This window comes from Anomaloglossus baeobatrachus, chromosome 3 (assembly GCF_048569485.1).
Source record: "Anomaloglossus baeobatrachus isolate aAnoBae1 chromosome 3, aAnoBae1.hap1, whole genome shotgun sequence".
Taxonomy (NCBI): domain Eukaryota; kingdom Metazoa; phylum Chordata; class Amphibia; order Anura; family Aromobatidae; genus Anomaloglossus; species Anomaloglossus baeobatrachus.
Genome location: NC_134355.1, coordinates 249,825,072 through 249,840,208, shown reverse-complemented (window position 1 = coordinate 249,840,208; position 15,137 = coordinate 249,825,072). Strand labels below are relative to the sequence as shown.

The following is a 15,137-nucleotide window of genomic DNA, read 5'->3' as shown; positions in this document are numbered from 1 at the left end:
TCATCAAAAGGCATTTTTTTTTCTATTAACGAGACTCAAAGCAAGAAATCACCATGCACTGATGAAAATAAGATTCAAAACAATAATGGGAAAAAAAAAATCAGGTCTGTTCTTTTTTATAAATATGTAAAAAAAAAAAAAATGAATGGGGCCTCAAATGATAACACTAATATGGACCAACTCACTTATTTAGGGTTTATATATTTGAATAAGAAAACATTTCTAAGAAATTCATCTACAATGGCTTGGCTTTAATGTTCCTTTATATCAGTTTTTTTTGTGCATGTGCTATTTTTGCATACAGATTAAAATTAACACATCTTTTTCACTTACATTAAGTGCATTAATTTTGCAGTAATACCTTCTCACAATGTTGTGATGTAACACTTTGCCCCATTTTAGTCTGGATTTTTCTAAAACGAACTATGCGTTTACATACATTTCAAAGAGGTTTATTTGCTTTTGTTTCTGAAAGGCAAAAGGCAGCTTTTTCTTGCTCTATGGTAAATGAACAAACCCACAAAGTAGTATTTAGAATATATATTTTTTTTAATTTTTATAAATAACTTATCTGTTACAAAGACTGTTTACCCAGCTAAATCACAAAACCATCAGCTCAAGATATCCAAATTAGATTTTATTATTAAAACAAAGTAAAAATTTGTCAATCTTCACAGAAAACTGCAGATAAAGCTGAAAATGGTCTTTTAATAAAAAGCATTGCTTGTAAGTGCTTTGGTTCTGCTTTTTAGCCCAATTATAGTGCTGGAAGGCCCAAGAAATAACAAGCCTTTGCAACACTTTGGTTACCTACAAATTGATTCTGCAACACAATGAACTAGCCTTGAGAAAAAAAGGCTCATCACATTTTAGTTTCTGGTACAAAAACCTTAAAAACAACAATGTATGATGTTGATTCATTTACAGTGGATGACTTTACTAAACCAATGGCAACTTAAATATTAAAGACTGAAGGAAAAAAAAGTGAGCCATTGATTGTCACCAATTTATTCTCTTAATACTTAAACAAGAGCAGCAATAACGTACATTTCTTTGAGATGCCAAGCAGTGTATAGTTTCATTTCCTAAAGAGTGATTTGCTCACGAAACACGTAGTATTTCTTTCCTAAGCTTCAAGATGTTCAACAGATCATTGCTTCAAGCCAGTGAGTATTTTATAAATGGCAAACAACCCACCTCTGAATATTTTTGCTGGGAATGAAGGAATGAGTATTACCCAAATCTATGTTGACATAGGAGCTTCCATTTTAAGATACAACTGTCTCAAAACAGGAAAATCACAGATTTGAGGCCATTGTAGCAAAGAACATGGACCCATGTGCATACAAAATAAGTTAAAAAAAAAAAAAAAAAAAAAATTAAAGCATCCTAAGGAGATTCTGGGCATTAGCATCATTCTTAACGAGACAGACAATAATATAGTAATTGAAAGTATTACTGAACATGATGGTGCAAGTAATATTTGCAAATGATGGGATCACTATGACTGCCTATCATACAATGATTAAGAATCTGGTTTGTCTTATTTTGCCATAAATATACCACTTGTTCTAAGACTTAACTGGCATGAGGCATTTGGCACATTCTGGAATAAAACATTATCTATAGGCACGTTTCTAGGATATCAATACAAAATAGTCACCCACTGTAAAGTCCAATGTGAACAGAAAACGATGGCAGAACATTGTGCCTTTTCATGATTTTCACAGGACATCAGGATATACAAAAGAAATACGTTTTATGGTGGAGAGATGGCCAACAAATCAAACTATGCACAATGCTTTATTCCCTCCCACCACCCAGTTAAAAGGCACCAAATTTTTGATAAGAGATCTAAAATGGACATGGACTGTGCCCCCCAAAACAAAAAAAAAAAAAAAAAAAAAAAAGGAGGGGAACACTAAGGGAGAAAAAAACCCTAAAAAACTATTACACTATACATACAGAAGAACATGAAATTAATAAAGGTGAGACGGGAAAATAGGTCACTTAGAGCAGGCTTCAGAGCTATGTACAACTGGAAAAAAAGCTTTAGGTAATTTCACTGTCGTCCGGAGACAACACATGCAGTTTTTCATCTTTGTTGCACTTGATTGTACTGATGCAGGTTTCACAAGTCATGGGAGGTTCCCGAGAGGCACTTAACACATGAACTGAATAGTCCTTCCTCTGTTCATGTAACAGCAACAGGTTGCAGTAAGCTGCAAATCCTTTGTTTTAGTGTTTATTTGGGGTTGCTGGTTTCGCATATGGAGGATATAAAAGCCAAAACAAATTTCTTGGTTTGCTTCTCCTTTAAATATCCAACAACGATTCAGTAACTTATTGAGGAAAAAGTAGTAAAGACCCAAAACACTGGGCACAGTGAGAGATCTTCTTTAAGGGCTATTAATACTGTACATGGTACAGGCGGTCAGCTGGGAACCAGGTTGTATCAGTCTTACACTGATGAGAGACTTTAAGAAGAGGGGAAAAACCCAACTGCGCACAACACAACACTGAGGTATTATTCTGTGGACTTATGTTTGCTAGTAGTAAACAAGCACAAGGCCGTTCTTTCTCTTATCATAAAAATGCTGTTTTTGACAATCTTCTGTTTATTTCCAATGATAAAATTGACCTATTGGCTCAGTAATTCCTGGGCATATCGCACTGTTCACATCGGTTTAAGGCAGGGTGGTTCAGAAAAGTACATGCAGTGCAATTCCACTGAGATCCCTCATCTTCTTCTGTGTCGGGAACCTTTGTTGGCGTTTTGACAGTGGACCTTTGATCTAAATGACAACATTTATTTTAGTAAAATAATCAAAGAAAACCAAATAATATGCAGTGACAAGCGCTATACAGCAATTATGAAATAAAAATGTATTACGTCTAGTGAAGAGCGAGCACTACTATGCTCGGTACTTGTAACAAGCAATTGGTGCTCGGATGGGTGCGACTCGAGTCAATGGGAGACTTGAGTTTTTCTGGAAGAAATCCAGGAAAAATGTTTGCGGTCCCCATTAACTTCCATTATACTCAGGTGCTCCAAACGCACCCATCAGAGCACCAACTGCTCGTTACAAGCAACTGAGCACCTAAGCATGGTATTGCTTGCTGATCACTAAACCTATAAAAAAAAAACAAAAAAAAAAAAAACCATTAAATATTGAGGCGATCATTTATATATTTAAATATAACAGTTTCCAATGGATAACAACTATTGCAAATGTACATTTATAGTAACTGGGTAGCATTTAAACTCAAGAGTTACATTGCCTAAATTTGATTCGTTTTGCATGAACTTACCAACAGACTGTGTACCTTTTGGCTTTGGTGGCACTGGGCCTAAAAATCCAATGTTATCATAAAAATTATGAATGGCACTGGGATCAAAATGAGGTCCTAAACAAAGAAGTAAATCAATTTTTTAATGAAGTGAAATTTCATTTTACACATTGAAAACAAAAACACACAGAAGGGACAATTTCAGATTATTTCTAACATTAGAAAATGACGAAACATTTACATCTACATAGCTTAAAGCTGTACTGCCACAAAAATAAATTGTAATTCATCAAGCTTACAAATCATATTTAGTATCGAGTTGTAAATGCAGAAATTCCTTAGAAAAGCAACTGGATCTCAAACAAGACAGTCAGAGGCTTGTAAAAGGGAAATTAAAAGGGAATCAGTCATTAGGATAAACCTTCCTAAGCAGTCTATATTGCTATGTGGGTCAAAGGAACATTTCTTAATATATAAATTAACTATTCAGATCTGTGTCCGGCCCATAGATCTCACCAAAAATTGCCTCCAGAGCTTATTTTAAATATAAGGAGGACATTACTAGTCTGATGGCCGTCCTCTGCTCTCCTGATCTCACTGCAGAGCTGAGTGTGATCATAACTGACACATCTGCAGGTTCCTCTCAGCCTCCATCTCACACGCAGTGTTGCAATATTGTTGTAATACAGCAGAGCTGTGACAGCTGCAGCAAATGTGTTTGTAAGAAAAATTTCAGTTCTACTTGTCAGTGTTAATAATACACATACATAATATATTATCTTTTATCTTTTCAGTTAGCCATTAAAAGGTATCAACCACTGAGGACTCTCTGTTCTTTTAAACAATTTTTTTTATCTCTACTGGCTAACACGGTACAAAGATATATTTTACTTGTATATATATATATATATATATACACACACACACACACAATTATATTATATATACACATACATATACAAATATATATATATATATATATATATAATGTGTGTGTGTGTATGTGTGTGTATAATATATATATATATATATATATATATATATATATATATATATATATATATATATATATATATATATATAGATATATCTATATATATATCTATCTATCTATATAGATAGAGAGATATCCATCTCCATCTCCATCTCCATCTATATATATATATATATATACACACACATATATACACACACACATACACATTTTTCAGACTATAAGACGCACTGTTCCCCCCAAATGTTGGGGGAAAGTCGGGTGTGAGTCTTATAGTCTGAATGTAGGGCTGCGGGGAATGAGGGTGCTGCAGTGGAGCGGGTCATCGGCGGCACGAGCAGGCTGTAGCAGCGCCTGCTGTGACCACGTGGACCCGCTCATTTAATATGCACGCTCATCATCCTGCCCATCATCTCTCAGCGCTGAAGCTGGCACTGACAGGTGGGCGGGATAATAGGCGAGGGGTGCGCGCGTATTAAACAGCCTGCCCGCATGATCAACCCTGGCAACTACAGCCTGGAGTGATCATGTGCGGCTGTATTCACTGCCCCCCACGCATCATCATCAGGGCAGGCTGCAGTGAATCAGTATAACTCACCGGCCACGATCTCTGCAGCACCGCAATCTCCTGTCTGTGCCTGTGGCAGCATCGCTGTGCGCACATGTACACACGCTGCTGCCGGCACAGACAGGAGGAGATCGCGGTGCTGCAGGGATCGTGGTCAGCTCCACACTCCAGCGCTGTTGCTGACACAGAAGGAAGAGCGATGCTGCAGGGGGAGTGAGGTAAGGTGAGTATGAACATTTTTTTTTTTTTTTATGTGCCACAGGATGGGAGCCGCATACCAGGATGAGGGTGTATAGCAGGATGACGGCACATAGGAGGATGGGGGTATATGATGAGCAGGATGGGGGTATATGATGAGCAGGATGGGGGTATATGATGAGCAGGATGGGGGAATATAGCAGGATGGAGGAATATATCAGGATGGGGCCATATGCCAGGATGGGTTATATAGCAGGATGCGGCCATATGCCAGTACATAGCAGGATGCGGCCATATGCCAGGATGACGGTATATAGCATGATGGGGGCTATACCAGGATGAGGGACATATACTGTATATACAAGGCAGGAGGATCATTACCAGGCTGGGGTACCTTAGTAGAGAATTTGGAGACATTACCCCCATAACAAGTGTAAGCAGCAGACACCATAACAGTGTGTCACCACATTTTTTGCTTAAAATTCTATTTTCCTCCTCTTAAACCAGGGTGTGTCTTATGGTCCAATGCGTCTTATAGTCCGAATAATACGGTGTACACACACATATATACACATTATATACACACACAACATCTAGAGGGAGGCTCTCATGCAAATCTCTAACAGGCTCATAGTTCTTAGCTCACATATTCCAGAGAAATTCATGTTTTTCTTATAAGACATTGGATCACAGATATTAAGATAAATTATTTTTTTAAGCTCTCTAAGGCTATGTGCGCACTAGGCAGTTTTACCCGCGGAAATTTCTTGAGAAAGGTTTGAAATCTTTCTGCAGACATTTCCCAGCAAAACCTATGGGAACAAAAAATAGCTGTGCGCACGCTGCGGATTTTTCTCAAGAAACTTTGAGAAAATGAGTATGTCCATTATTTTCCGCAGGTACCTGCGGAATACCCCCGGAATTTCACTCCATTCACTAATGTAATCGCGAAATTCCAGGGGTATGCCGCAGGTAGCAAATGATGTGCGGTATAGCCACGATTTACCTGCGGTAATGCTCATCGCTGCCTGCGGTTTTGCAGGAAGTGATGTCATTATGACAGAAGTGGAAGCGGAGCAGAGTAATCACAGACGTCACACTCCCTGGACGCCGCACAGAAGCGCTTCCGTGTGACGTCCGGCGGGTGCCCGTGCAGTCTGTGTCCCACTGCAGCCCCGCCGCTGCACGCACAGCAGTGTCAGTGTCTGCGGGCAGATACTGACACACTGCGGGCAGTGTCAGCAGCTTGTCACCCTGCAGCGCAGGCAGATACTGACACACAGCAGTGCGTGCAGCCGCGGGGATGATGGGCGCTGCTGTCAGGAGGTGAGATGCGATCATTACCTGCTGTGACGATCTCCTGCCTCCTGACATCACCGCTGTCACTGCAGTCTATGCCCGTCTCGCGAGCGGCCCGAGACTGTCACTAGCGGTGACGTCACGGGCTCTCGCGATAGTGCTGAGAACGCAGCGGGCATAGAAGGCAGTGACAGCGCTGATGGCAGGACTGCAGGAGATCATCACAGCAGGTAATCATCTCATCTATCCTCCTGACAGCAACGCTCGTCATCCCCTGCAGTGACCTGGGCTATTGATGTTAGCTCAGGTCACTGCATTGCTCTCCCAGCCAATGGGGAACATTCTGTTCTTCATGGACTGGGACAGTGACTATGGTATGGATCGCCGTGGGACGCCCCCCTCATATTGGATTACGCCGGACGTGGAATTGATTGTTCTTATCAATACATTGGTTAAAGAGGGAATGTGGGGAGTTTTTTTTTTTTTCCAAATAAAACTTTTTTTGTTGTCTATTTTATATTGCTTACTGACTGGGTTTGTGATGTCAGGTATCTGATAGACGCGTGACATCACTAACCCCAGGGCTTGATGCCAGGTGACATTACACATCTGGCATCAACCCCATATATTACCTCGTTTGCCACCGCACCAGGGCAACGGGATGAGTTGGGGCGAAGCACCAGGATTGGCACATCTAATGGTTGCGCCACTTCTGGGGCGGCTGCAGCCTGCTATTTTTAGGCTGGGGAGTGTCCAATAACAGTGGACCTCCCTAGTCTGAGAATATCAGACCCCAGCTGTCCGCTTTAACCTGGCTGGTGATCCAATTTGGGGGGGACCCCACGTTTTTTGTTTTAAATTACTTATTTAATGTAAAATAACAGCGTGGGGTGCCCTCTGTTTTGGATTATCAGCCAAGGTGAAGCTGCCAGCTGTGGTTTGCAGGCTTCAGCTGTCTGCTTTACCCTAGCTGGCTACAAAAATAGGGGGAACCCCACGTCATTTTTTTTTAAATTTATTTATTTTTTGGCTAAATACAAGGCTAGGCACCCTTTAGTGCCACATGAAAGTCACTAAAGGGTGCCAGCTTAGAATATGCAGGGGGGTGGGACATAATATAGGTCTTTCTCATCTATCTATTCATCTATCCATCTTTCCCTCTATCCATTATCTGTCTATCGATTATCTATCCATTATCTATATTATTTCTGTTCAGCATAAAAAAAAACCGCAGGGACCAACCTGCGGAAAAACCGCGGCAAAACCGCGGCAAAAACGCATGCATTTTTCCCGCGGATTTGGTGCGTTTTTTTACCGCAGGTGCGGTAATCTTCAACTCCCAGAAGTTTCTCAAGAAATTTTCTTGAGAAAAATCACTTTTCTAGTGCGCACATAGCCTAAGACGTAAATGCCCATGTAAACTGCTTAGGAGGATTGATCCTACTGACAGCTTCCCATAAAAAAATAAATAAATAAATAAAAACCCACAAAAATTTATGGTAAAGAAAAGTTAGACTATGCCATTAACTCACCTCTTGCCTGGAAAAGATCTATTTCTTTGGTGAGACAGTCTATATCAATTTGCAACTGCCTGTTAGAACTCCTTAATTGCTGCATTTCTTCCAGCTTGAAGAAAAAAAAAAAAAATTATGCAGATTGCTAGGGTACTAAAATGTGTAAAAAAAAAAAATAAATAAAAAATACAAAAATAAGAAAAACCAAATTAAAAGTATGCATTATGCACTGGTAACAGCTACTCTGCTACAAGTCATAACCCACAGTCTGCTGAGTCACATTTAAGCAGTAAGTCACTAACCTCCCCACCCCCCCCAAACCTATAAATAAATGCTGTATGACATAACAGATAAAAGCCCTATGATGTTAATGCATAACTAGTCAATATATGACAGTTTTATTGATACAAAAGCATCATAATGTAACAAAAAAAGGGTTTGATCCTTGATATCTTGTGTCATTGTATCGATAAAATTACAAGCTCTATTATTTCATATTGGCTAGTTGTGCAAAAGTCGTGTGTTGCTTTCCTCTGCGCTTCTTGTACATTACGTTATGTTTAGCATTCTAGAAATAACGTAAAGAGGTTGTCTACTAATCGGAAACCCCTTCTCAATCACATTTTCCCCCAATAAAATAACAGCTTATACTCAACTCGGGTGCTGTTCCATTGTTGTCCGCACGCGCACTTCCGGGGCTCATGTGACATTGTTACATCATGTGAGCCCTGTGAGAAATCAGGCCGGCTTCACTCTTCCCACCTTCAGACGAATTGATCATCAAGATAAAGTCAGAGCTTTGGCTGGTCATTCACTTTCTCTTGAGGTTTGATTCGTCTGAAGACTGAGAAGGTGAAGTCAGTGCTGATCAGACGCAGGGCTTACATGACGTAACAATGTTACGAAAGCACTAGGAGAGCGACACCAGAGCGTATAAGTGTTATTATAAAGGGGGCAAACCTGATGATTGAGAAGGGATTTTCCATGTAGTAGACAACACATTTAACTACTAATGGTTGCTAATTTTCCTTCATTTCAAAACTACGACAGACATCGATATGAAACAAGTGCATGACGTTTTCCTCTAAAGCCAATAACATTAAAAAGGTGCTGTGGCACATAAGATGAGTGAACCCCACATTAACTTTCATCACATGCAAGAGCAGAAAGCCAATGGTGCATCTCTGAAACTGGCAGACTCAAAGTTAAAGGGGTTTTAACATGATTGAACGTTATTCCCTATACCACTGATACTTTGACAATTGAGAGTCACCAATCGATAGAATGGGGCTCTGCAATGCTGAATGGAGCAAAAGTAGAGGATTCACATTCTTTATGGAACTCCAAGGGAAAGAGTAAAATATGGCAATTTCCTTCAGTGCTTGAGGAGACCCAAGCTAGAAGTCAGTGAGGGTCCCAGCAGTCTGTAAATTCGCTCTTACCAATAAAAAACCCATCAGCTCAGGGTGCAAAAAAAAAAAAAAAAAAAAAAAAAAAAAAAACACAAGCCTTCATACAGCTTTAGATCCCAAAATTTGAAACAGTTACGGTTCTTGGAAAGTAGTAACAGAAGCAAGATTCTTTATTTTCAAAATTTCTCAATTTTTTTTTTCACAACTTAACCCCTTCACGACCGCGGGCAGTAAAATTACGTCCTATTTTAACGTGACATTTTAACGTGACTTAACGACCAGGGACGTAATTTTACGGCCTAAACTTCATTTGATTGCCGTGGCCATAGCAACGGCTTTCAAATGATGTCCCCTGCTGTTTCTTACAGCAGGGGACCTTTGCTTGACCCCAGGGGGGTGGCATCGCCACCCCCTATCGACGATCAATGTGATTGGCTGTTCAAATCTGAACCGCCAACCACATCGTTCGCACTAATTTCGGCAAAATTAATGCCAGAATTACTGCGATACTGTGAGATCCGGCTATGATCTGCTCTAGCAGCTTCAACAACTCCTAGCCGGAGCTCTAAAATGTCGCCCCCAGCCTCTGCAGCACTGATTGGAGCGATCGTGCTATGACGCGCAATCGCTCCAATCAGTGTGCAGAGGGGCGGTCTGATCTGCCGGTGGCCGCCCTCCCCAGGCCTGTGCTGGCCTGCGAGCCCTCCCCCAACATGTCTGCAGCGTGCAGTACTTGTGGTTCCACGCCACCGCTGCTGCTGCCGCCGTAGCTGAGGTCACCGCTCCTGCTGCACGTGAGTTCTGTGCTCACCTTGTAGCCCGTGCGCGCTCCCGTGATGGCCCCTGCCCGTGCCCCCCTGCGATCTGCCCCCCCCCCGACATCCCGATCTGCTCCACCCGCGATCTGACTGCCTCCCCCATTAACTCTATTCTGCTTCTGCAGCTCCCTCTCCGGTCTCCCCCTCTGCTCTCCCCCCCTCCCCCTCTGCTCTCTTACCTGTCTTCACTGGGTCGTCCGAGGTCTTAACTGGCCCGATCACATCTGCCTCCATCGCTGGGTCCTTCCTGGGCATTCTGCTGATCTGCCCAACATCCTGCCTGCTGCTCCTGTAAAGCTGTCCATCTCTCTGCCATCTGTTCCTCCTGCAGCTCTTCTGGTCAGTGATCCTCTGGGTACTGTGAGTATAACTTTTTTTTTTTTTTCTGTATCCCCTGTCCATTTTTACACCTCATCCGTCCGTGCTGTGCTGGCCTGCGAGCCCTCCCCCAACATGTCTGCAGCGTGCGCTGGTACTTGTGGTACCACGCCACCGCTGCTGCTGCCGCAGCTGAGGTCACCGCTCCTGCTGCACGTGAGTACTGTGCTCACCTTGCAGCCCGTGCGCGCACCCGTGATGGCCCCTGCGCGCTCCCGTGATGGCCCCTGCCCGTGCCCCCCTGCGATCTGCCCCCCCCCCCAACATCCCGATCTGCTCCCCCCGCGATCTGACTGCCTCCCCCATTATCTCTATTCTGCTTCTGCAGCTCCCTCTCCGGTCTCCCCCTCTGCTCTCCCCCCCCCCTCTGCTCTCTTACCTGTCTTCACTGGGTCGTCCGAGGTCTTAACTGGCCCGATCACATCTGCCTCCATCGCTGGGTCCTTCCTGGGCATTCTGCTGATCTGCCCAACGTCCTGCCTGCTGCTCCTGTAAAGCTGTCCATCTCTCTGCCATCTGTTCCTCCTGCAGCTCTTCTGGTCAGTGATCCTCTGGGTACTGTGAGTATAACTTTTTTTTTTTTCTGTATCCACTGTCCATTTTTACACCTCATCCGTCCGTGCGTCCTGCCGAGCGCTGATCAGGGATGCAGATAACTTATCTGCATCCCTGCTCAATTTTTGGCGTGACTTTTTTCCGTATCCCTGACGCTTTTTGTATCGCATGCGGCCGATCAGTGAACTGCGTCTGTGCGTTTGAAAAGTCAAATGGCGTTCCTTCTCTTCTGAGCCCTGCCATGCGCCCAAACAATTGATTTCCACCACATATGAGGTATCTACGTACTCAGGAGAAATTGCACAATACGTTTTATGGCGCAGTTTTTCCTGATACCATTGTAAAAAAAAAAAACTACCTGATTGATGCAAAAAATTTGTGGTTAAAAAAAAATAATAATTTTCACGGTTCAACGTTAAACTTCTGTGGAGCCCCTGGGGGTACAAGGGGCTCACCAAATATCTAGATAAATTCCTTGAGGGGGTCTAGTTTCCAAAATGGGGTGATTTGTGGCGGAGCGCCACTGTTTAGGCACCATAGGGGGTCTCCAAACGTGACATGGCGTCCGCTAATGATTCCAACCAATTTTGCTGTCAAATGGCGTTCCTTCTCTTCTGAGCCCCGCCATGCACCCAAACAATTACTTTCCACCACATATGAGGTATCGCCGTACTCAGGAAAAAATGCACTATAAATTTCATGGTGAATTTTTTCCCGATACCCTTGTGAAAAAAAAAGCTACCTAGTTGAAGCAACTGTTTTGTGGTAAAAAAAAAATTTTTCTTCTTTTCACGGCTCAACGTTCTGTGCAGCCCCCAGGTGTTCAAAGTGCACATCAAACATCTAGAAAAATTATTTGAGGGCTCTAGTTTCCAAAATGGGGTCACTTGTGGGGGAGCTCAATTGTTTAGGCACCTCAGGGGGTCTTCAAACCCGACATGGCGTCCACTAATGAGTGCAGCTAATTTTGCGTTCAAAAATTCAAATGGCGCTCCTTCCCTTTCGACCTCTGCGATGTGCCTAAACAATTGATTTTTACCAGATATGGGGTATCAGCGTACTCAGGAGAAAATGCACAATGAATTGTAGGGTGCACTTTCTCTTTTCTCCCTTGTAAAAATGAAAATTTTATGGCTAAAAGTAACACTTTTGTGTTAAAAAGTAAAATTTTCATTTTTTCCTTCCACATTGCTTTGGTTCCTGTGAAGCACCTAAAGGGTTAATAAACTTCTTGGATGTGGGTTTTGAGCAGTGTGAGGTGTGCAGTTTTTAGAATGGGGTCACGTTTGGGTATTTTCTGTCACCTCGGCCTCTCAAAGTCACTTCAAATGTGATGTGGTCCCTAAAAAAAATTCTTTTGTAAATTTTGTTGGAAAAATGAGAAATTGCTGATGACCTTTGACCCCTTCTAACTTCCTAACGAAAAAAAAATTTGTTTGGAAATTTGCGCTGATGGAAAGTAGACAAGTGGGAAAGTTTATTAACTATTTTGTGTGACCTTTCTCAGATTTATGGGCATAAATTTTCAAAGTTTGAAAATTGCAAAATTTTTCATAATTTTCGCAAAATTTCCTAAATTTTCACAAATAAACGGAAAAAAATATCGGCCTAAATTTACCACTGACATGAAGTACAATATGTCACGAAAAAACAATCTCAGAATCGCCAGGATCCGTTGAAGCGTTCCAGAGTTATAACCTGTCAAAGTGACACTGGTCAGAATTGCAAAAAATGGCCCGGTCATTAGGGTGTTTTAGTGGCCGGGGGTGAAGGGGTTAAATAAAACAGTTTGCAGAATTTCACTTTTGTTTGCAATTTTGCTACACCGGAAACTTTTGTCATTCAAAAGTACAAGTCGTCTCACAAATAAGCCTTCATATGGCTATTTTGACGGAACGATTTAAAATAAAAATAAAAAAAAGGTTTTTCACATTGCTTGAGTGTCCATGTATGGGGATGGGACAGGGATAATTGGATACTTTACCCTACAGATCTGAGTGGAATCCGCATTTTACTAATATATTTATTTTATTAACATCAGAATATGGTTGTCTACATTTTATTAACTATTAATGTATAAATATATGAGGGGCTGCTGATAACATTTTTTTTTTGTTTAATGGTAACGAATATTACATCACATGAAAGCCTTAGGTGTCTAATATAGGTTTTCAAAATGTTGGTGTTTATTGCTTATGACAACAGTGTTCTACACACACGGAGAAACAAAATGGCGGAGTCTAATGCGATATTCACAGCAACTGAGAGCAGAGGAGTGATAAAATTCTTGTTACTGCAAGGAAATTCCGCAAAGGATATTCATGGTGATATGTAGCAGACATTGGGGGATCAATGCCCTTCATATTCCACAGTTAAGAACTGGGTTGCCAAATTTATAAAAGGGCCACTTCAGCACCAATGATCAGGAACATCCTGGACGACCGAGAGTGGTTGTTCCGGAGATCGTTGATGCTGTGCACAACCTCATACTGAGAATCTATGAATTTCAGCTAAAGCAATAGCAGACATAATAGGGATTTCCCGTGAATGTGTTTGTGTCATTATCCATGACCATTGGGACATGACGAAGCTAGTCCCCAAATGTTTGACAACAGATCAGAGAAGCATGCAAGTAAAAATTTCCCGGGCCATTTGTCAGCATTTCCGGACTGATAAGGACTTCCTGGATCAACTGGTCACTATGGATGAGACCTGGATTTATATGCATGACCCTGAAAACAAGGAGCAGTCAAAAGAGGGGCGGCACAGTGGTTCTCATCCAAAGAAGTTCAGGGTGCAAAAATCAGCCACTAAGAGGTTTGGCATCTGTGTTCTGGGATCAGGAGGGTGTGCTGCTAGTGGACTGCCTTTAAAAGGGTTCCACCATCAATGTAAGGTATTATATTGACCTTTTGGAGCAATTGAAAGCAGCTCTGAAGGCCAAAAGGCACGGCAAGCTGTCCAAAGTAATCTTATTCCTATAAGACAACGTCTCCGCTTACAATGCACAAGCGGCCATGGCAAAACTGGCAGAGCTGGGCTTTCAGCTGGTTGACCACCCACCTTATTCACCAGATCTCCTTCAGACTATCATCTGTTTTCAGACCTGAAGAAACACCTCAAGAGTACCAAAGTTCACACCATTTCTGATGCCATGGCTGCTACGGATGCCTGGTTGGAGGCACAACCGAAATCCTTTTTGCTAGGCTTACAGAAATGGGAATACCGATGTAAGAAGTGTGTTGACATCAGTGGAGATTATGTGGAATAAATGTAAAGTTTCATCATCCTCTCGTTTCTTTCAGGGTAAATCCAAAGACTTATCAGCAGCCTCTCGTAGATGGCATATGGATTACATACAGATTACTTTTTCTGGATGAAAAAGTGGATGATTTTTTATGTGCCTTTGTGAGTTTTGACACAAAGTGCTGTGGCTGTCTGTCCGTGTACAGTATTTAGTACACTTGGAATAATTTGTGAATTTACACTTTATTTGTTGCATGCCATTCTCAAGCAGTGCTGGCTCTCCCTCTTTTGTTACTTATTGGTTCGCTGGCTGACCCCCACCATGCCACACACGCCTGGTTTTGGTTTGTATATTCCTTCTGTTTCTATCAAAATCAATTTTGGTGGCTGTTCACACTCAGCCACCTCACCCTTTTCCACAGGCATTGTTAATTAAGCACCATTTACTTGGGCCTGCTGCGCCTTCATACATGGCTACTGGTCAGGCACTGAGGGCCAGTTCTGACATTGTCCTGGTGTGTGTGTGTGTGTGTGTGTGTGTGTGTGTGTGTGTGTGTGTGTGTGTGTGTGTGTGTGTGTGTGTGTGTGTGTCATCTGCTGCACATGCTGGGACCTGGGCTGCCTTTATTTGCAGCTGCCTGTTTTTGCAACATGGAAGCGGTTCTGAAATATTATAGGTAAATGTGTTGCTTCAATATGGTTCTGCTTTTAATGTAATTAGGAGGCTGCATGGCACAATGAAAATATAGAGTAGGACCCCCTATTGAGATTTGCCGTGATGTGGCAGGAGTGGCTCAAAAAATTGATCAATTCTTTGCAAAAAAAAAATAAATAAAAAATTAAGCATTATAGTACAGTTGGAAT

The 15,137-nt window shown here is 42.0% G+C and overlaps 1 protein-coding gene across 1 annotated transcript in view; it reads right to left on the bottom strand.

The window, feature by feature from the left end:
* Positions 1-405: 405 nt before the first annotated feature.
* The window catches only part of TAB2 (TGF-beta activated kinase 1 (MAP3K7) binding protein 2), a 124,277-nt gene continuing 109,545 nt past the window's right edge, over positions 406-15,137 (bottom strand). Inside the window, exons 6-8 of the mRNA XM_075339791.1 lie at positions 7,883-7,976; positions 3,313-3,408; positions 406-2,795 (exon numbers count right to left, since the gene is read on the bottom strand). Coding sequence (XP_075195906.1) covers positions 2,650-2,795; positions 3,313-3,408; positions 7,883-7,976 — 336 coding nt within the window. The 3' untranslated portion in view covers positions 406-2,649. The remainder of the gene's footprint in view (positions 2,796-3,312; positions 3,409-7,882; positions 7,977-15,137) is intronic.